The sequence below is a fragment of the Podarcis raffonei genome, chromosome 6 (assembly GCF_027172205.1).
Source record: "Podarcis raffonei isolate rPodRaf1 chromosome 6, rPodRaf1.pri, whole genome shotgun sequence".
NCBI lineage: Eukaryota > Metazoa > Chordata > Lepidosauria > Squamata > Lacertidae > Podarcis > Podarcis raffonei.
The window spans coordinates 56,918,364-56,935,299 of record NC_070607.1 but is presented as its reverse complement, the minus strand read 5'-3'; the positions used below and the strand labels follow the sequence as shown (position 1 = coordinate 56,935,299).

Sequence of the window (16,936 nt, the reverse complement as noted above, 5' to 3'; positions counted from 1 at the left end):
CAAGCTAAATCAGGAATGGAGAATCTGTGGCCCTTTAGATGTTGTTGAACTCCAGCTGCCATGAACCCTGACCAGCATAGCCAATAGTCAGTGATGATAGGACTTATTGTCCAACAACTTGTCCCTGGAGTCCAAATCTTCTGCAGCACTCTCTATTCCAGCTTTTTCTTCCAATTTCCATGTCTTTCTTCCTCCTGCTGCTCCCCAGCTTCACTTATAGACACTATTGTTACACGCCACCCCAATTTCCCAGTGTTGCAAAATTCCAAGGGTTCCAGATGCTTACCCAGGGTTTTCTTTGGAAACGAGGCACAGTGAAGACTGTGGTGTCTTTATGATGTATGGCTTATTTACACATATATACAACCTGAGCCTACAATGCAGGGGTTCAAAGCATTACACTCCAAGGGGGTCCTGCCTCTCTCATGGCTACAATCTCTTATTCAAAACAGGCAGCTCAACTTGAGTTCTGCCACCACCACCACCACCACCACCCCCCATTTCCAACTTGCTGCATTTAACAGACTGACACTTTTTTCCCTTGATCACTCCACAGCCAACTTAAATCCTAAAACTTCCTCCTAACAAAAACTCTGGCATTGTCTTCTAAGTAACGATCTCAAACCTCAAGGGGAAGTGTTCCCATTTTTTGTCTAGATTAGTGTCTTGCAAAGTCATAACACTACTCTAACTTTCCGTCTCTTAGCCAATCAGAAGGGCAGCAGAATTTAGTTGAATTTCTGGCTCCCATAGCAGTCCTTGATCTTTCTTCCAGGGAGTAGAGCTATACACTTTGGGGTTCATTTAAAAAAACTGAGGGAGTGATGATTAGATTTTTTCTCAAAATAAATACAATTTCTTACATTTCAGGCTGATTAAATAATAATCTCTCCTCGTTTAAGCACTGCTGCCTCTGCCTTTTAACCAAGCAAAAAGCCATCTGATCCTCTTTTGGACCTTGACAGCAAGACTCAGGTACTCACTAAGCAACAAACACCTTCCTGGAAACTAGAATTAGGTGAAGCTCCCTGTGTCTTTGATTTTTATAAACTTTCTCTTTTAAAGACAGGTGGAAACAAATAGCTAAGGGAGAGGCACCTAGTTATGTTGGTCAGCTTTTCTTTTAAGTTATAAATATCAAATGCCTGAAAGAAATGCCTTAATTGTCATCACCATTATGCCACAATTTAAAATGATTTAAAGTACAAGTAAATGCAATTTTTTTTTATTAGATTGCATAGTGAAATAGAAAATCAAGGTTGCCTAAAAAGAGCATGTGCATTCCAATTCTGCATAAATCTCACGATATTCAAAATCTGATTAACAGTAAAGGAAGAAAAATGAGACACGCAGCAGACTCAAACAAAAGTTTGTAATGGAAGATTCCACAACAGGTTGCTCAAGTCTGGATGATCACATGCTGATAGGCAGCGAATATCTTGAAGTATCTTTTCGCTTGCAAAGGTTCAAGGAGGTGAGAGATATAACATGGATCCATCTTTGTTCCACAACACGTTGCATTCCTCTATTTGCTTGGTGTGATACTTCATGTTCTGTCATAGGAGAACAAATGCATGTCAGAAGCATATCAGATATTTGCAAGATTTCCTATTTATCAAGAGCATAGCAGAGCAAAAACAACCCTGAAACATTTAACCCTGTATTGGAACACTTCCTCAGACTCTAGACCAACTCAGACATGACACTGTGCATTCCATAGGCCTCTGCATGCTTGGTTGTTGTTTACTAAATAGCATCCATGGGGTGCATATAGTTTGGGGCCACATGGAGAGTAACTCAAGTCCCATTGAGCTTAGTGGCCTTTACTTCCAGGTAAGTAGGCAATGCACAAGCTTTGCTTAACTTTCTATTTGATCTTTTGCTGCCCTTTCAAAGTGGGTTTCTCTTCTTGTCTCAATTTAATTTCAATTTTAGCAACTTTATTTGTTGTGTGGCTTGTATTCATGTTGTGAGCCACTTAGAAGACTACAGCTGAGAGACCATATACTCTGTGTGTGTATGTGTGTGTGTGTGTAATATTTAAAATGCTTTCATATTGCAGGGTTTATCACATGAACCCCCTTAAGACTATTCCAAACATTCAAATCTAAAAAGAGAGGTTAGAAAATAAGGGTTGAAACTCTGATGCAATTAGTATGCCTAATTCAAACTTCACTGGACGTTAGATTGGTAGCTTAATGAAACATGCGCCTTACAGCCTAATTTGTCATTACCTCAGTTTCCTAGGAGACCCTTAAGTTTATTCACAAGGACATTGGCTCCTTGGCCACAGAATTTGCCAGAGAAGTCATCCATCCCCAGAGTCCAAACCATGGCTCCTCCATAATTCTCCCTCTTCAGAAACTCAGCCTGCAAAGAAGTTGAGGGGGGGGACATTTGTAAATAACCCACAGACTAGTGCTTATGTACCCATTCCATAATAGTTGTCACATAACATGCCTCTTCTACCATTTGCTAATAACAGGCAACTACAAATTCCTTCTGGACACTGCAGCACATTTACAATATACGTAAGGAAATTCTGGCTTTACATCAGGAAGAGATTTCTGACAGTAAGAGCTGTTTAGCAGTGGATGGACTCCCTCGGGAGGCGGTGGACTCTCCTTCCTTGAAAGCTTTTAAGCAGAGATTGGATGGCCACCTGTCATGTGTGCTTTAGTTGTGATTCCTGCACAACAGGGAGTTGAACTAGATGACACTTTATATACCACTTGATTGTAAAAAGAAAAAACCAACAACCTCAAAGCAGTCTACAAAAAGATACAATTTACATTTAAGCATAACATTCAAAGGAAATTGAGCTAACGTACAGTGGCTCAGTAACCCATTTTTTGTGAATCGGGAATGTGCCACTCTGTGGTGACATAAATAAGACGCTCCTTCTTTCTGTGAGGTAACCACAGAGGGTGGCTAAAGAGCACTTGGAGCTGCTAACATTAATTTTGCGTAGGGGATGAAGCAGAATTTTATTTCTGTTTACTCCCAGGATGAAATAAGAATGAGGCAGACAATTCTTAATATTGTACACTCCTTCTACTTCCAAAATGTTGTGTGCCAGCCAACAGGATGGTACTCAAACAATGCTACTTATAAATAAAAGAGGGTATCAGCATGCCCTGGGGGATCCCAGGGTTTCCAGAAGTACCAAAAAATATTTGAGTTGAACACTAAAAAAAAAAAAACATGTTCAGAGGCCCCAGAATTCGGATTGTCTGTTAGAGGGGGAAGAATGGAGTTGAGGAACAGAACGGTGTATCATGGGAAAGGAAGAAGATTTTAAATAACATGGAGCCTTAAAGAACATGTGTACACAGAGGTCCACCCATGCAACTGGACTTCCAATTCCACTTCCGCTCCTCTCCCTGTGTGCCCTCAAAATCTGTTCCAGAGGATGCTGTAAACTTTTCATGTCAGGGGCCACTAGGGATAGGAGAAAAGGGGGAAGTTCCATTGCATGAGTCTGCTGCACTAGTGGAATAACGGCATTGGATACAGCCCATGACTGTGAGAATGTGGCTGTAAATTTGGTTAGCAGCTAGAGGGCCTAAAGGATTTTCATTCTCATAGGATGTAGCAATTATCACAAGGCAGTGACACACTTTAAACTGAAAACTCTTCTCGTCGTCATATCCAACCCAGTCTCCAGCTTTGAAAGCATAAGGAACCTTCTGTTCTTCGATCCAGCCCTTGGTAGCTCCCTTTAAAAATGGGCACACCTGTCAAAATGATAGAATCCCTGTTTAGATAAAGAGCAGAAACTCAAGGGGGTATGAACAAAAATAAAAACAAAGTCTATAATCCTAAAAGTTAATCAGTCCAAGCTTCCCTGTCAGAATCATTGATTATTTTATAGCTAGAAGAGTACAGCGTTTGATGGTCTGCAGCATTAATTTACTGTATACGACAGCCAAATGAGACCTTCCACAGCCTCTCCCTCTGACCTTCAGGACTCTCCCCAGGGCACACGCCTCAATGGCCCTGCACCACACCCTCCATGAGTGCCTTTGCTTGGCTAGAATGTGCTCTTGGCATGTGATCACACCTTAAGCTTGTCTGGATGGAGGCCTATGGATGGATGAAACCTATGGATTTTGTGTGGCTGGAAGGTAAACTACTTTGCTAAGTTAAGTCGCATCCATCACTCTACCAATATTTGCCTGTGGCCCTTGAGCTGGACAAGACTCCCCACTCCAGTATATGGTAACCAAATTGTTCTGGTTTTCTCTAAAAGTGTGAGCCTACACTTGTTGGCTCTGAAGTACATCCCACTGCACTGAATAACAGGTGCTCCCTAGCAATGGATTGCAGCTCTACATGCTGGTCCTATGCATTATTGACGGAACACTGAAGCCCCCAATCAGGCATTCCTCTAAATGCTTGTGGACTGAAAATGGAAAGCGGAGAGCAGAAATGCATACCCAAGTGCCATCCCAAATGTTCCCATAGGTGCTTAGACTCCTCCCACCAGAAACCCTGATAAGGCAAGGAGCCCAAGCACAGTGAAGATGCCAAGCACATTCTGCTGAAGGCACTTAAGTGTCAGCTTTCAGATCTTCCCTCTCAGTTCAGGAAGGTCTGAAACAGAGAAACATACATGGACACTTCTGTCCCTTCCCTGGTTTTAGTCCACATTTATTCAGGCGAAGGCCTGAACAGGGCTGTACCCGTGGCATGGCTCCCAAATAAATATTCATGGGATTGCTGCCTAAGACTTTGGTTATGTCTTAGGCACCTTCCACAGAATCATCCCACTTTATCCTCACAAAAACCCTGTCAAAATAAGATGTGTTAAGAGAAAATGATTTGCCCAAGCCCACCCTTTGAGATTTACAGCTGTGGGAATTGACTCTGCCTCCCCAACATGATCAGTTACATTATAGTAGCTCTCAGTCGTCAATATTCTGTAATAAAGCGCCAAAGGCCCATTTACCTCGTAATATGCCAAGATCCCAGAAGTTTTGGTGTACTGTCCAGGAGAACCTCCACCACTGGCTGGAGCACCAACGTCGGTTCGTGAACTAGCAAGTTTGAAAGACTGTCCATATGTTGGAAAGCCCATCATGAGTTTCTCAGCTGGCGCTCCATTGTCCTTCCAGTATTTCATGGCATATTCCTGAAGCACAGACAAATTATGCAGACTTCTGTCATTCTTTCCTCGGTGAGTTTACTTTTTTAAAAGACAAAAGTATTTGGGAGGAGCTGAGAGGAAGGGCAGGCAGTGAGGGGCTGCTTAACCCTTTCCCTCTTTGGATCAACCTCCTCAAGCTGCTTTGTCATCTGTGGGAAGTCAGGGTCTCTGTGTCTTCCAAAAATGTTTGTAAATGAAAAAAAAAGCTTGGGGGAGCTTGGGGGAGCTTGGGGAAGGTGATTTTTGAGCTGAAATTCACTCAGATATAGTCTGCCTTTGAACTTTCTTTTTTTTAAAAGAGGAATTCTTCATGCAGCTACACAGAACATGTATTTTGAGCCTCATCATCAATCACCCACCCATGTTTGCTAGGGTGGCCATGTGTTCCACTGGACAGAGAAGAGTCCTCTCTTTGAGGAAGTCCTCTTTTTGAAGAGTTGTCCAGTCCAGGCCCAGTTTAAAGATAAGGAATCATGCAAAGGGAGAGCAGGGGTCTTGAAGTCACCCAGTAACAGCTCCTGGACAGCAGACTGAGCTAGCACACAGGTCACTTGGTCCCATCTTCCCCACTATGGTAAAATGTTTTCTATGTCTATTTGAATTTATAGACATTGGTTCTAACTTTGCATCTAGACATATAAATTAGGACATGAAAATCTGTTCAGGTCTTTTTCATGACGCATCTCCTCCTTTTTGGTGGTGTACAAGTGGCCACCCTAATGCTTAGGCTTGATTCAGTTTTTGCTGCATTGAGTGGGGGAAATTGTCACTGGAATTTAGCTATGAGTTTAAGATTGGGCTATGTGTTGTTTGAAGGACAGATCGTGAAGCTGAGGCTCCAATACTTTGGCCACCTCATGAGAAGAGAAGACTCCCTGGAAAAGACCTTGATGTTGGGAAAGATTGAGGGCACAAGCAGAAGGGGGTGACAGAGGATGAGATGGTTGGACAGTGTTCTCGAAGCTACCAGCATGAGTTTGACCAAACTGCAGGAGGCAGTGGAAGGCAGGAGTGCCTGGCGTGCTCTAGTCCATGGGGTCACGAAGAGTTGGACACGACTAAACGACTAAACAACAACAACAATGTGTTGTTTGTTCTTACACTGTTGAAGAAGGGCGTTGAGTCATAGGAAGGTGGACCTCTGTGCAGGGGGCTGTTGTGTCCTGTTTGAGGTGCCCAACTTCCATGGAAATCATAGGTCATCACGTTGATTAAATCAAGACTCCTGGATGCACACAGAAAGGAATGGCAAGATGAAGGAACAATTTCTTCAAACATTAAGGAATCTATGATCCAACAGCCACACTGTTAGTGATAATAATAAGACAGTTATTTTGATTCATAGACAAATAATTTAAAAAACAACAACCTGTGATTACATAAGCATGATGTAGTAGCTCCTTTAAAAGCCCTCAGAAATATTTCCAAAGGCACTGTAGAATGAGGCCCAGATTTATTTATATAAAGCCTACAGCACAGTATGGCTGCATAGACACAATGGTCAATAAATACCACCCTACAAACCACTGTTTACGAGAGCCTACAAAACCAGGACATCAAACCCCAGAGGAGGTTCAAAATTATTGAAATGGGCTGGATCTTTGGGAGAGCCAGTGTAGTGTACTGTGTACAGGTTCAGCAGCAGCACAAATTTAATAAGTAATAATAATAGCAATAAAGCAGAAAGAGAAGGGAGGAAAAACAGAGGCTTTTCATTTGAACGGCTTTCTCCTGAGTTCTTTAGCAATTTGTCCAAACCTAGAAGTTAGAGCATTCAGAGCTGGTGTTCAACAGAGATTCTGACGCAGGGCATGTCGCTTAGCAGAAACCATGTGACTCACTTCCCCAGGGCAGCAACTTCATATCCAGCATCCATGGTGTTTTTGCTAGCAGATACCGCAGCAGAAAGCAACAGCCGTGGGCGTCCTGTTCTTTTGCCCTCTTCCTCAAAAGCAGCTATTAGTTCCTTCAGAGAGAAATAGCAGGATCAGTTGGGTGCTGCTCACGTGCAACTGAACAGAACACCTTTCAAAGGACAGCTGGCCTTTTGCAGGCTGGAAATTTCCACCCATACAGATCATGATGAGAAATATCTTCGGATGAAGGATGGTATATAAACTTAATCAATAAATAAAGATAAATCTCCACACACAAGTTGGGCATGCCTATTTATTTTTATTTATTTGATTGCATCTGAGCATTTCTTCTTCTTGATGGTTGAGTCTTCTTTGTCATATTTAGTAATTCACAGTGCTATCCTATACAAGTGTACTGAGAAGAAAATTCCATTAAGTTTAATAGTGCTTTCTCTCAGGTATGGTCACTTAGGCCCCATTGAATTTAATGGAACCTGCTTCTGAGTAGATATTCATAGCATTACACTGTTTGTCACTGGGACCCAAACCAACCATTGTTCTTCATGTGGAAGAATAAATATATGGAGGCTGGTTGTGATTACAAAAGCACTCTATACATGCTCAGAGGTACTCATATGTTCTATCACTACAGTATACATTCCAGGAAATTAATTTTAAATACCATTTTAAAATAAAGAAACTCTGTTACAATCATTCACTGTTGTTTTTAAGAAAGGTTTTGACCATTTTTGTCAAAGTAAGTATGATCCATGCTATCTCCCTAGGGGCTTCCAGCACCCTTTGCTGAAGCTGGGATGGACATCTATATTATTTTATTTTCATACCTGAGTCAAGATGGTGAAGCGATGCTTATCCTCTGCAGGGCTGCCTTTGGAACCTGGATATTCCCAATCAAGGTCCATACCATCAAACCCATGTTTGCGGAGAAAATCGATTGATGTGGTGGCAAATGTCTGCCGATTTGCTGGAGAGGATATCATGGAAGTGAACCTGGAAGAAATGTGTTATTTTTTGACAGCTGCCTTTTACAACTTGCATCACCCTATATTTCACTCTTATTTTTTTGCTGGGCATCATGAACAGCTGCTATAAAATGGAAGAGCTTTGATATCAGTAGGGACTAAGGATGGACCAATCTGTCGATATTGGTTCTCCAAGTTTCTCATTTTTAAAATCTTAAATTCACTTCTATTTCTGCAACAATCCACAAAAATGAATAAATAAATTGAAACTCCTCATGAGGATTCTTCAATATTTTAGTGTGAATTTCTCATAATAAACAGTTTTATATGCAGTTTTATACACATTTTTGCAAGAAATTTTCCCTAATCTAATACAGTTTTGGATGTAATTTTCACCAATATAAGGCATTTTTATGCACACTTTAGTCTACTATGTGCATTGTTGGACACATAACCTGGGGAATCGCACTGGAAAATTTGAAGAAGTATGAATTCTGAAGGTTTCAGTTTATATAATTTTTCAAAAAGTATGAATTTGGTAAGTCCGTTTGCCCCTTACGGCTTTGTGGGCAGGGCCCAAGCCCACTCCCATGAACCGGCGAATGGCAGGCCGGATCATCTGCCTGCCGCCAAATTGGCCGCTGGCGGCAGGGCCTTTTGGGTGTTCTTCTGGGTGTGGGATCAACTGGTCAATGGTGGCGCTTGGCCCCACACCCAGGACAAGACTCAGGACTCCTGGATGCACACAAGGACAAGGATAAAAGGCAGCCTGCCAGGCCATTTGGCTGGTAAGTTCATCTTTAAATATAAACTGAATCAAATTACTCCTCCACCCCAAGTTATGAGTGGAGTGAGGCCAGTTTACATCACAGTGCCCTCCCACCCATTCTACTAATTAGGAGTAGTCCCTTTTTACTCTTTTTGGGGTTTTGGCCAAATTTAGGGGGATTTTTCAACCAAACCTCTCCAAGTGAAAAGAAATGAGGGAAGTGGAATGATTCAACGAGAAGAAGGAGCTTGCATTTGTTGTGGGGGGGTTCTTCCTTTCCCCCCTCTTCTTTAATCCGTTAAAAAAAAGACTCTCTTATTAAAACCACTATCTGCCTGTACTGCGTCTCTGGGAAGGAGGCTCGCACTGAATAATAGTGTACACAGAAACAAAAGAGGGAAAATGTTCCTTGATCTTTGAAGGACATTCATTTCTCAGAAAAGGAAATGCTCTTTATGTCAGACTCAAGCTCTCCAAAATGCCTTAAGCCGGGTGTCCCAAATCACAAATTTCTTAGGAAGCTATATCTCATGAACACTCTCTGCTCTTTCTATGAGTATAAGAAGGAGAAGGGTCTTACTTCTGGTTGTCAAAGCTTCCCCCTCCAACCGCCAGCAATGTGAGCAGCTTATTATTCCTAGAAAGCAAGAAAAAGATACAGTGGAATTAACATTACACAAATATTTTGTGATAATTAAAAAGGAATTTTACTCTCTCCACCTCAAAATATCCAAGACTTCCATCACCAGTTGCTCCTTATAATTGTAGGATATAGATTTCAGAACCAAAGAGCTTTTGAGAGCTCCTCTAGCTCATTTTCAGGGGTGTGGGCAGAATCCCAAAAGTTTTTCAGGGCCATTGGGGAAATTAAAGCAGCTCCCAAGGACAGAGCCCAAAGTGAGACAGAACTTAAAAGCTTGCTGTTGTTCTTGAGATTGCTGGCAGTTCCAAGCAAGGACAGAGAAGGCTGTCCAAGCAGATGCTATTACAGTGAAAAGAACAAGCGTGCAGCCTTTCATAACTGTCTTTTGCATTCCTGCAAGGCAGTCTTCCCCAACCTGGTGCTTCAAAAACCTGCAAAAGCTCTTTCATCAGAGATTAAGGCAGGGCAGAACAAAACGAATATGTGTCCTGATGACTATCATTCCACTCTCAAGTGTCTTCAGAAACATAGTTACAGAATCCTACTATGCAAAAAATGATCATCACAGGGAAACATCAGCCATCACTCCAACCAACCCCACCCCCCCTGAATGCCAGGCATCTCCAAATTACTTTTTTCACATTACATAGCAAGAAGTACAGATTTACCATCATGTGTATGCTCCATAGGAGCCATAGCCAATCCTAGCTCTTGGACAAGTATCTCTAAGAAACACATATTTTCAAACTCTTGTTTGGCACTTCCACCCTTAATATTTTTAGATGAATATTTTAAAAGTCTTAGTTCTAAAGGAACACTTCCCCATGTTTACAGATCTTAGAAGGAGACCCTTCTTATTGTTGCGCCTCCAAGGGGAAAACATTATGTGGTGACAAAGGATGGGGACCTTTCTATGGTGGCACCTTAATTAAGAAATGCTCTCCCCCTGAAAGCATGATTGGCAGAGACACTTTTATCTCTGTGAGGTAAAAACTTGCCGGTGTACCTGTGCTTTTGTGTGATATTGAGAACAATATCAATGTACTGTTTCTGCAATGAAGGAACCTGTGGGTGGTTTCCTTGAGAGTTTATATACTGTAATTTTTAAGATGTGTTGTGTTCTTGCCTGCTCTTTCAACTACATATACTGGAATTGTGTTGGTTGTATTTTAACTTGTATTGTACCTTGCTCTGAAATCATGTGGTGAGGTGTGGGTTAAAAGTACTTTAATTAATTTATTAAACACATAATTCATGAAGGGACCCCATGAGACTCTTCCTTCTTTTGCTTCTACATCTGCTGCTATTGTCAGGGATTGTCTAGAAGCAGCCATTAAACAAACATCATGATGTGAATACATTCATTGTGAGAGCTGCTTGCCTTTGCTTTAAGGCATTAAGTTTCTTGTAGAGTTCCACGTCATTCCATTCTATAGTGGTAAGTCGGTTGTTGTCCATGCCAGCAAAAGCATAGATCACATGAGTACACAGATGTGGGTCTATATTATCTGGTGTGAACTTGGCTGGCGGGTCCCTGTACTGTTCCCAGTTAGTGACATAACACACAAGCTTGTAGGCAGAACCTGGAAAGAGAAGGCGAAAGGTTATATTTAGAAAAGATCATACTACATGCAGTTTGTAATGCAGGGTCCTACGCAGTGAAGTCAGCGCACAAGTAGAATGACTCCTGTTTGTGAAATGAAAACTTTCTCTCCTCCTTGCCCTTTTGAGTCTCCCATGTCTGCTCTAGCGGTTCTCCCTATTTTTTGGATTTTTGGGGAGGGTGTGGGGAGCAGAAGGGATAGGAGTTCCATTTCCCTCACACAATGACTTTGTTGAATTCAACCCACGCTGTTTTCTACAGTTTCCTTCAAATCCTCATCATGAGCTTGACCCTCTTGCAGGGCAGAACCACCAGCTCCACACAAAACGAAAGCTATAGAGCCAGCAACTTTCCAGGTCTAGACATGTGGGAAGTGATTGTTGTGGAAACTTCCACCACCCCAGAAAACACAATAGAAGAGTTGATGCAAGTTTATTTGGCTAGGAGCAGCAGCTGTTGGAGTTTCGACCTCAGTTACCCAGACTTATATCAAGCCATTTCCTCATCACATGTCTGTGTGTATAAGACAAACTGTTTTGAGCAGTTTAGAAAAATCCTACATTAACTTGATTGGACTCTTGATGAAATAGTGGTACTCTAAATAAAGGAGCTTTGCAGGGCTTTAGCATTTTGAAATAAGGAGCCCCATATATGGAGCTGTGATCTTACCCAACAATAAGTGTTCCTGCTTTGCCTCAACTGGGAGCAATGCACACAGGCTATGCACACGGCAGATCTGTCAAATTTTTAGAACTAGTCCCTAGCAAACAAGCAGAAAGGAAGTTAGCCTTACCAAGCTGCAGATTCAGCAGAAGGATGAAACCTGCAAAGCAAAAGAAACAAGAATGTTGAACATTAGATGTGAGTGTTAAGAAGGCACTGTAATTCTTGTCCATTCTACTCAAAATGTAGGCAGATGGCAAGCAGGTTTCCATGAAGCTTGGCAAAATATGCATTTTGGGGGGCAAACAAAACATGGCATTAAATGGGTTTGGCATTTGCCCGGAATGGGGTGGGGGCTATATGCAAATTGTATCAGATGGGGAGATCATAATTAATAAGATCACAGGAGGCTGGGGGGATTTAATGCTGTCCTCCTTTGCTGCAGGTGGTGGGAAGTCTCTGACCCAGCAGGAATCCTTATTTGGCCCCACTAGGCTGTTTTCTCCCAATCACATGAACCTGTTATCCATCTGAAGCCATATGTGACATCAGCTTTGGGGCGGATAAAGTTGTGGCTTCCTGCCAAACATGAGGTATGTATGAGATGCCTGTGTAAAGCCAAACGTCCCAGAAAGCCTATAAATGCTATCTTGGTAGTCAAGATAACCCTGGGACTAATTGGTACCTGCTGTGAAATTGCTCTCACATATGTGTATCTGTTTCCTTTGATAAGCTTATCTGCTGTCTGAGTGCTTGGCTGCTGGCCTAGGGAGATGGAAGTCAGGAGCTACCCATGCAACCTGGACCCTTGTCACCTATTCCTTCACCTGACAGATGGGTGGATGAATGGATGGATGGATGAGAGTTGGGAACAGGCCTTCAGGCAGGTGGGATTAATTAGACTACTGCTACCAGAAGTCCAATTTCTGTAGAAGTAATACAGAAATGCTTGGTCGGGCATGGACAGCCATGGCATGCTTGCTACTTCAATGTCCATTCCAAGACGGAGCAGCAAGAATCTCTGCATTGTGTTGTAAGTCTCTCTGGCGCTTTTGTCATCCTTGTTTGGAATCCCTGCAATAAACCACTTGCCCGGGCCCACTTTCAGGCCTGTGGGACAGAACAGTGCCTATCAGCTGGTTGGCAGTGCCTGCAAAGCCCCGTGTCTATGCTGATGTGGTTTGCATCCAGTGTTACACTGGCATCAAGTGATTGACAGGTGGGTACACCCACCTGTGAAAATAGTCCACAGTGGGTGGAGGAAGTCAAAATACAGTCCGCCCACCAGATCCAGTTATCCTTTATTCCAATCCTCGTGCACCTGGCCTCCACATATTGATACATAGCGGCCTACATGGGACAGGAATTGTGTAAGTACAATTCAATTTTCTGGAGTACCAGCTGATTTTAGCCCCCAAAGAAAAAGGATACAGACCTCTGTATCTTTTCTCTCTTGAGAAGAAAGTAGTGTGAGGAGGTGTTGCCTGATAAAACTAAACCCTTGGAGAAAGACTTATGGAATTATATATAACAAGGAGCTCTTCCCCCACATCATTTATATGACATTGTTTTATTTATTTATTAGTTATCATGAAACACAGATACTAATACAACACTCACCTGCACACAGTAGTAGCTTCCCCATACTGACACTTGCACCTAGGCAAAAATGCAGGAAGAGGGATGGAGATACAGTAAAATGAATGGATCTGCCTTAATACAAAATCTGCCCATGCTTAATAACACACCCCTGAGTGCTGTGTCTGTCTCTCTGTGTGTGTGACTAGTATATATATGACTAGTTCTCCGTCTACATAAAAAAGCTGATGTGGACCTGAGTGAAAACTATATACACGATACTCCTGGTGGCCAGGGTGAGAACTTCAATACATAACACCAAGCATGTACTGTACCACTAATCTACAGCCCTTCCATAGTCCCATGGTGCACCTGTGTCCCCTGTAGCAATCAGCTACACATTCTGCGTTGGAGCTTTGATTAAGATGATAGGACTGCTGCCTGGCTAGTTTGTTAACATTAGCAAAGAACAATTTTTAAAACAACAACAACAACCACAACAGCAAAAGTTATTTATATGGTGCTTCAGAAAATTATGTACTATACATGCTTTAAAAAGAGACAGGTTGCACTTGCAAGCTTACAACAATTTATAGGTGCTGCTTATAATGAAAACATTGCAACATAATAAGGAGAATACAGGGTATAAAACTCTAAGAAAGGTGGCAACCCAAGAGAGACAGCTGAACCCTAGACCATGGGTAGGCAAACTAAGGCCTGAGGGCCAGATCCAGCTCAATCACCTTCTAAATCCAGCCCGCAGATGGTCCGGGAATCAGTGTGTTTTTACATGAATAGAATGTGTGCTTTTATTTAAAATGCATCTCTCAATTATTTGTGGGGCATAGGAATTTGTTCTTTTTTTTCCTTCAAAATATAGTCCGGCCCCCCACAAGTTCTGAGGGACAGTGGACCGGCCCCCCACTGAAAAAGTTTTCTGACCCCTGCTCTAGACTGTAACAGCAAAACAACTCTAATGAGTCTAGGGCCCAGCCAGCCCAACCACTAAACAGGGTGAGGCCACTGCCTCAGGCAGAAGAAGCTCTCCAGGTACTGATTTTACAGCCTTCTGGGGTGAGATCTCTCCCAGGATCAGAGCCAGCTTGCCCAAAAATGGCAGCGCTTCTCCGCCAGTGGTGAATGTGACAGAGTGGGAGGCAGCAGTGGCAGCAGCGGCGGCAGGTATGGTGGTGGTGGTAGCAGCAGCAGCAGGGCAGGGTGGCACTTCCCCTTTTGCCTCAAGCAGAAAAATGGAATGTTCCACCTCTGATCCAGGGGGTTCTGTAGCATATTGCAGTAATGGAAAACTTAGAAATTATATGACAGCACCATTCCATATGTTTTGCCAATACTCATTCAATAGTTCACACCCTTTAAGTAATTTGCATTCTCATAAATGCACCTTCCACCAATTCAGCATGAGATCCAACCCACATAACAAAGCCTAAACACCTACACAGAACTCCTTTTAATTTTAGATGGTTATTCATGCAGCTACAGACCTGTCAAAATCCTGCAATTCAAAGAGCACGGTTCTCTGTAGCATTCAGTCTCTGCCTACTGCACGTCTCAGAAAGCACCTTTTTATACATTTTGCTTCCTCACTCTCCACGCCCTATATTCTTGATATTCTGAGGCAATACCTGAAAAGAAAAGGAAGTCATAAGACAGAAATGTTGTGATGAAACATGGTATGAAGTAACTGCCAAAAGAGACATTGATATCCCTCTCTGTCAGTTATGCAACTGGTCCAGGAAGAGACCTTTGATCCCACACAGGTATGTCCATTTCCACCACAACAATATTTACAAATAAATTAAGATTAATCTGTTTGCATCCATGACCTGAAATTGTTCCATGAGAGAGCGTTATTCAAATATATTCTAGCATTATCTCGTCCAGGGCTCTTCGGCTTTTTCACACTCAGGAGCACAGAATATTAACTACAGCCTGAAACATGGAACCCATTTTTAATTTGTTAATCATATTTGTTCATCTTAATTTAATTTGCTAATTTGTTAATCTTCCCTGCCTAGAAGAGAGAAGTTTGATTCATGCAGCTTGTATTGCAGAGCAGAGCAAAGATGCTGAATGTTCCATCTTTCATAAAGCTGTTAAAGGTACAAGACACTGATCCCCCTTCTGAAAATAAGTGACACATAGAAATGTGGAAAAGTGCTCTCTCTTGCTCTCTCTCTTTCACACATACACAAACACTGGCATAGCTCAGACTTCCAACATAAGTTCTTAAAAGGTAACAAGATCCTCAATACCTGATTGAGTATGAAATAATCCTACTGCTTTGCAAGGAATCTCTACCTCTTCTCAAACTTTACCTCACAAAGCACCTTGTTTGACACAGTGTAGGATCTGCAGGAACACAATACAATAATGACAAGCAGCTGGTACTCAGAAAGCAAATAAAGCCGCTGATGAATAGCAAGATAACCGATTTCTCCTCCTCGTGAGAAGCACAACTTTGTAAAGTTGCATTAGCCCTGGACTGGCCTGGTACACAGACCAAGTGAGACACCTCTTCTGGAGCTCATACAATGAAATTCTTAGGGTTGAGGTTTTTTTAAAAAAAAGGTAAGGTAAGGTAAAGTTTTGAGAATGTTCTTTTTGAGCTCCTCCTGAGTTTCAACCTTCCACTGGAGAAATTCTCCAAACTGGCACAAATGCACACACATACCTCCAAATTCACCATCCATGAATTTTCGGTGTAACTGTGAATCCAGTGTTACCACTGAGTAACATTATTTTTAAAGCACTAAAGCCTTGGCCCCTATTCCTTACAGTCCTCCTTTATCATATCATAGCCTCCTTCATAGCCAGTCTGCCTCTCACAGTACATAGATTCCCTCTAAAATGGATATGCTTAAACCTTCAGTGAACACCCAAACAGGTAGTGTTTTATGGCAGTGATTCTGACTTCAACATAAGTCTTGCTAAAAGAAAAGGAGTGCAACCGCCTAAAGCCCTTGGATAGTGGCTGGAACCATTGCCTTCAGCCTTGCCTCTACAGCCAAAGGGCAACTGTTGTAGCAGACTTCTTTCAGGATAGGAAGGCAGAACAAGCTTCCAGAAGCTTAAGGCCCTTTAAAGAATTGTTAAGTTAGGTGAATCTTCTGCATCCTGAGAGGTAGAGGATGCAATCCCTCAGGCATCCTTGTTCCTCTGGCTAATGACTTTGGCTAGATTGTCTTTCCTTTTCCCACACCCACAGGACAACAGACAACTTGTGATGTCCTTGACCTTGTAACGATCTTATCACTTGTTCATTGTTCCATCCAAATATCCTGTATGCTGCACAACATACAGTTTCTCACCTTGAAAGTTTGCCTCAGAAGCAAAAAACAAACACGCTGTTAATTCTCCTGCCCGTAGCAAAATGAGCTCAATTGTAACCCAAATATTAGCTCTTAATATTACCTTGTTAGCAGTAATCATTTGAAATAATTGTAGGCGATTGAGCAGCTTTTATTGGAGTATTATGTCTGAGTAAACTACTAAGTTCATATCAGACAAAGGGTCTTTCATGGGATCTGTGAGGGATCCTATGAAGGATTCATGTAGGAAAAGTCTATCAATAGCTACTAGCCATGATGAAGGCCATACTCTGCCTTTCCCCCTTGCTCCCCACTCACCCCCTTTAGTTGGCTCTGGGAGACTCAGAAGAACACAGAGAATAA

The 16,936-nt window shown here is 42.2% G+C and overlaps 1 protein-coding gene across 1 annotated transcript; it reads right to left on the bottom strand.

Annotated features, from left to right (window-relative positions):
• Positions 1-1,225: 1,225 nt before the first annotated feature.
• LOC128416070 (acidic mammalian chitinase-like) lies at positions 1,226-14,877 on the bottom strand. Its single transcript, XM_053393151.1, has 12 exons — positions 14,747-14,877; positions 13,287-13,325; positions 11,797-11,826; positions 10,782-10,983; positions 9,338-9,394; positions 7,851-8,016; positions 6,991-7,115; positions 6,251-6,374; positions 4,952-5,134; positions 3,621-3,737; positions 2,235-2,370; positions 1,226-1,553 (listed from the first exon to the last, which is right to left on the bottom strand). Exons 2-11 carry the CDS (start codon positions 13,309-13,311, stop codon positions 2,236-2,238), a joined length of 1,164 nt encoding a protein of 387 aa, XP_053249126.1. The 5' UTR covers positions 13,312-13,325; positions 14,747-14,877; the 3' UTR covers positions 1,226-1,553; position 2,235.
• Between the last annotated feature and the right edge of the window lie 2,059 nt (positions 14,878-16,936).

Bases quoted from the DNA above. Each gene is read 5' to 3' on its own strand.
- LOC128416070 (XM_053393151.1), bottom strand. From the start codon at position 13,311: ATGGGGAAGCTACTACTGTGTGCAG. The intron at 11,827-13,286 runs GTGAGTGTTGTA...TTTGCTTTGCAG, and splicing joins GAAGCTACTACTGTGTGCAG to GTTTCATCCTTCTGCTGAAT. The intron at 3,738-4,951 runs GTAAATGGGCCT...TCATTTTGACAG, and splicing joins GGATCTTGGCATATTACGAG to GTGTGCCCATTTTTAAAGGG.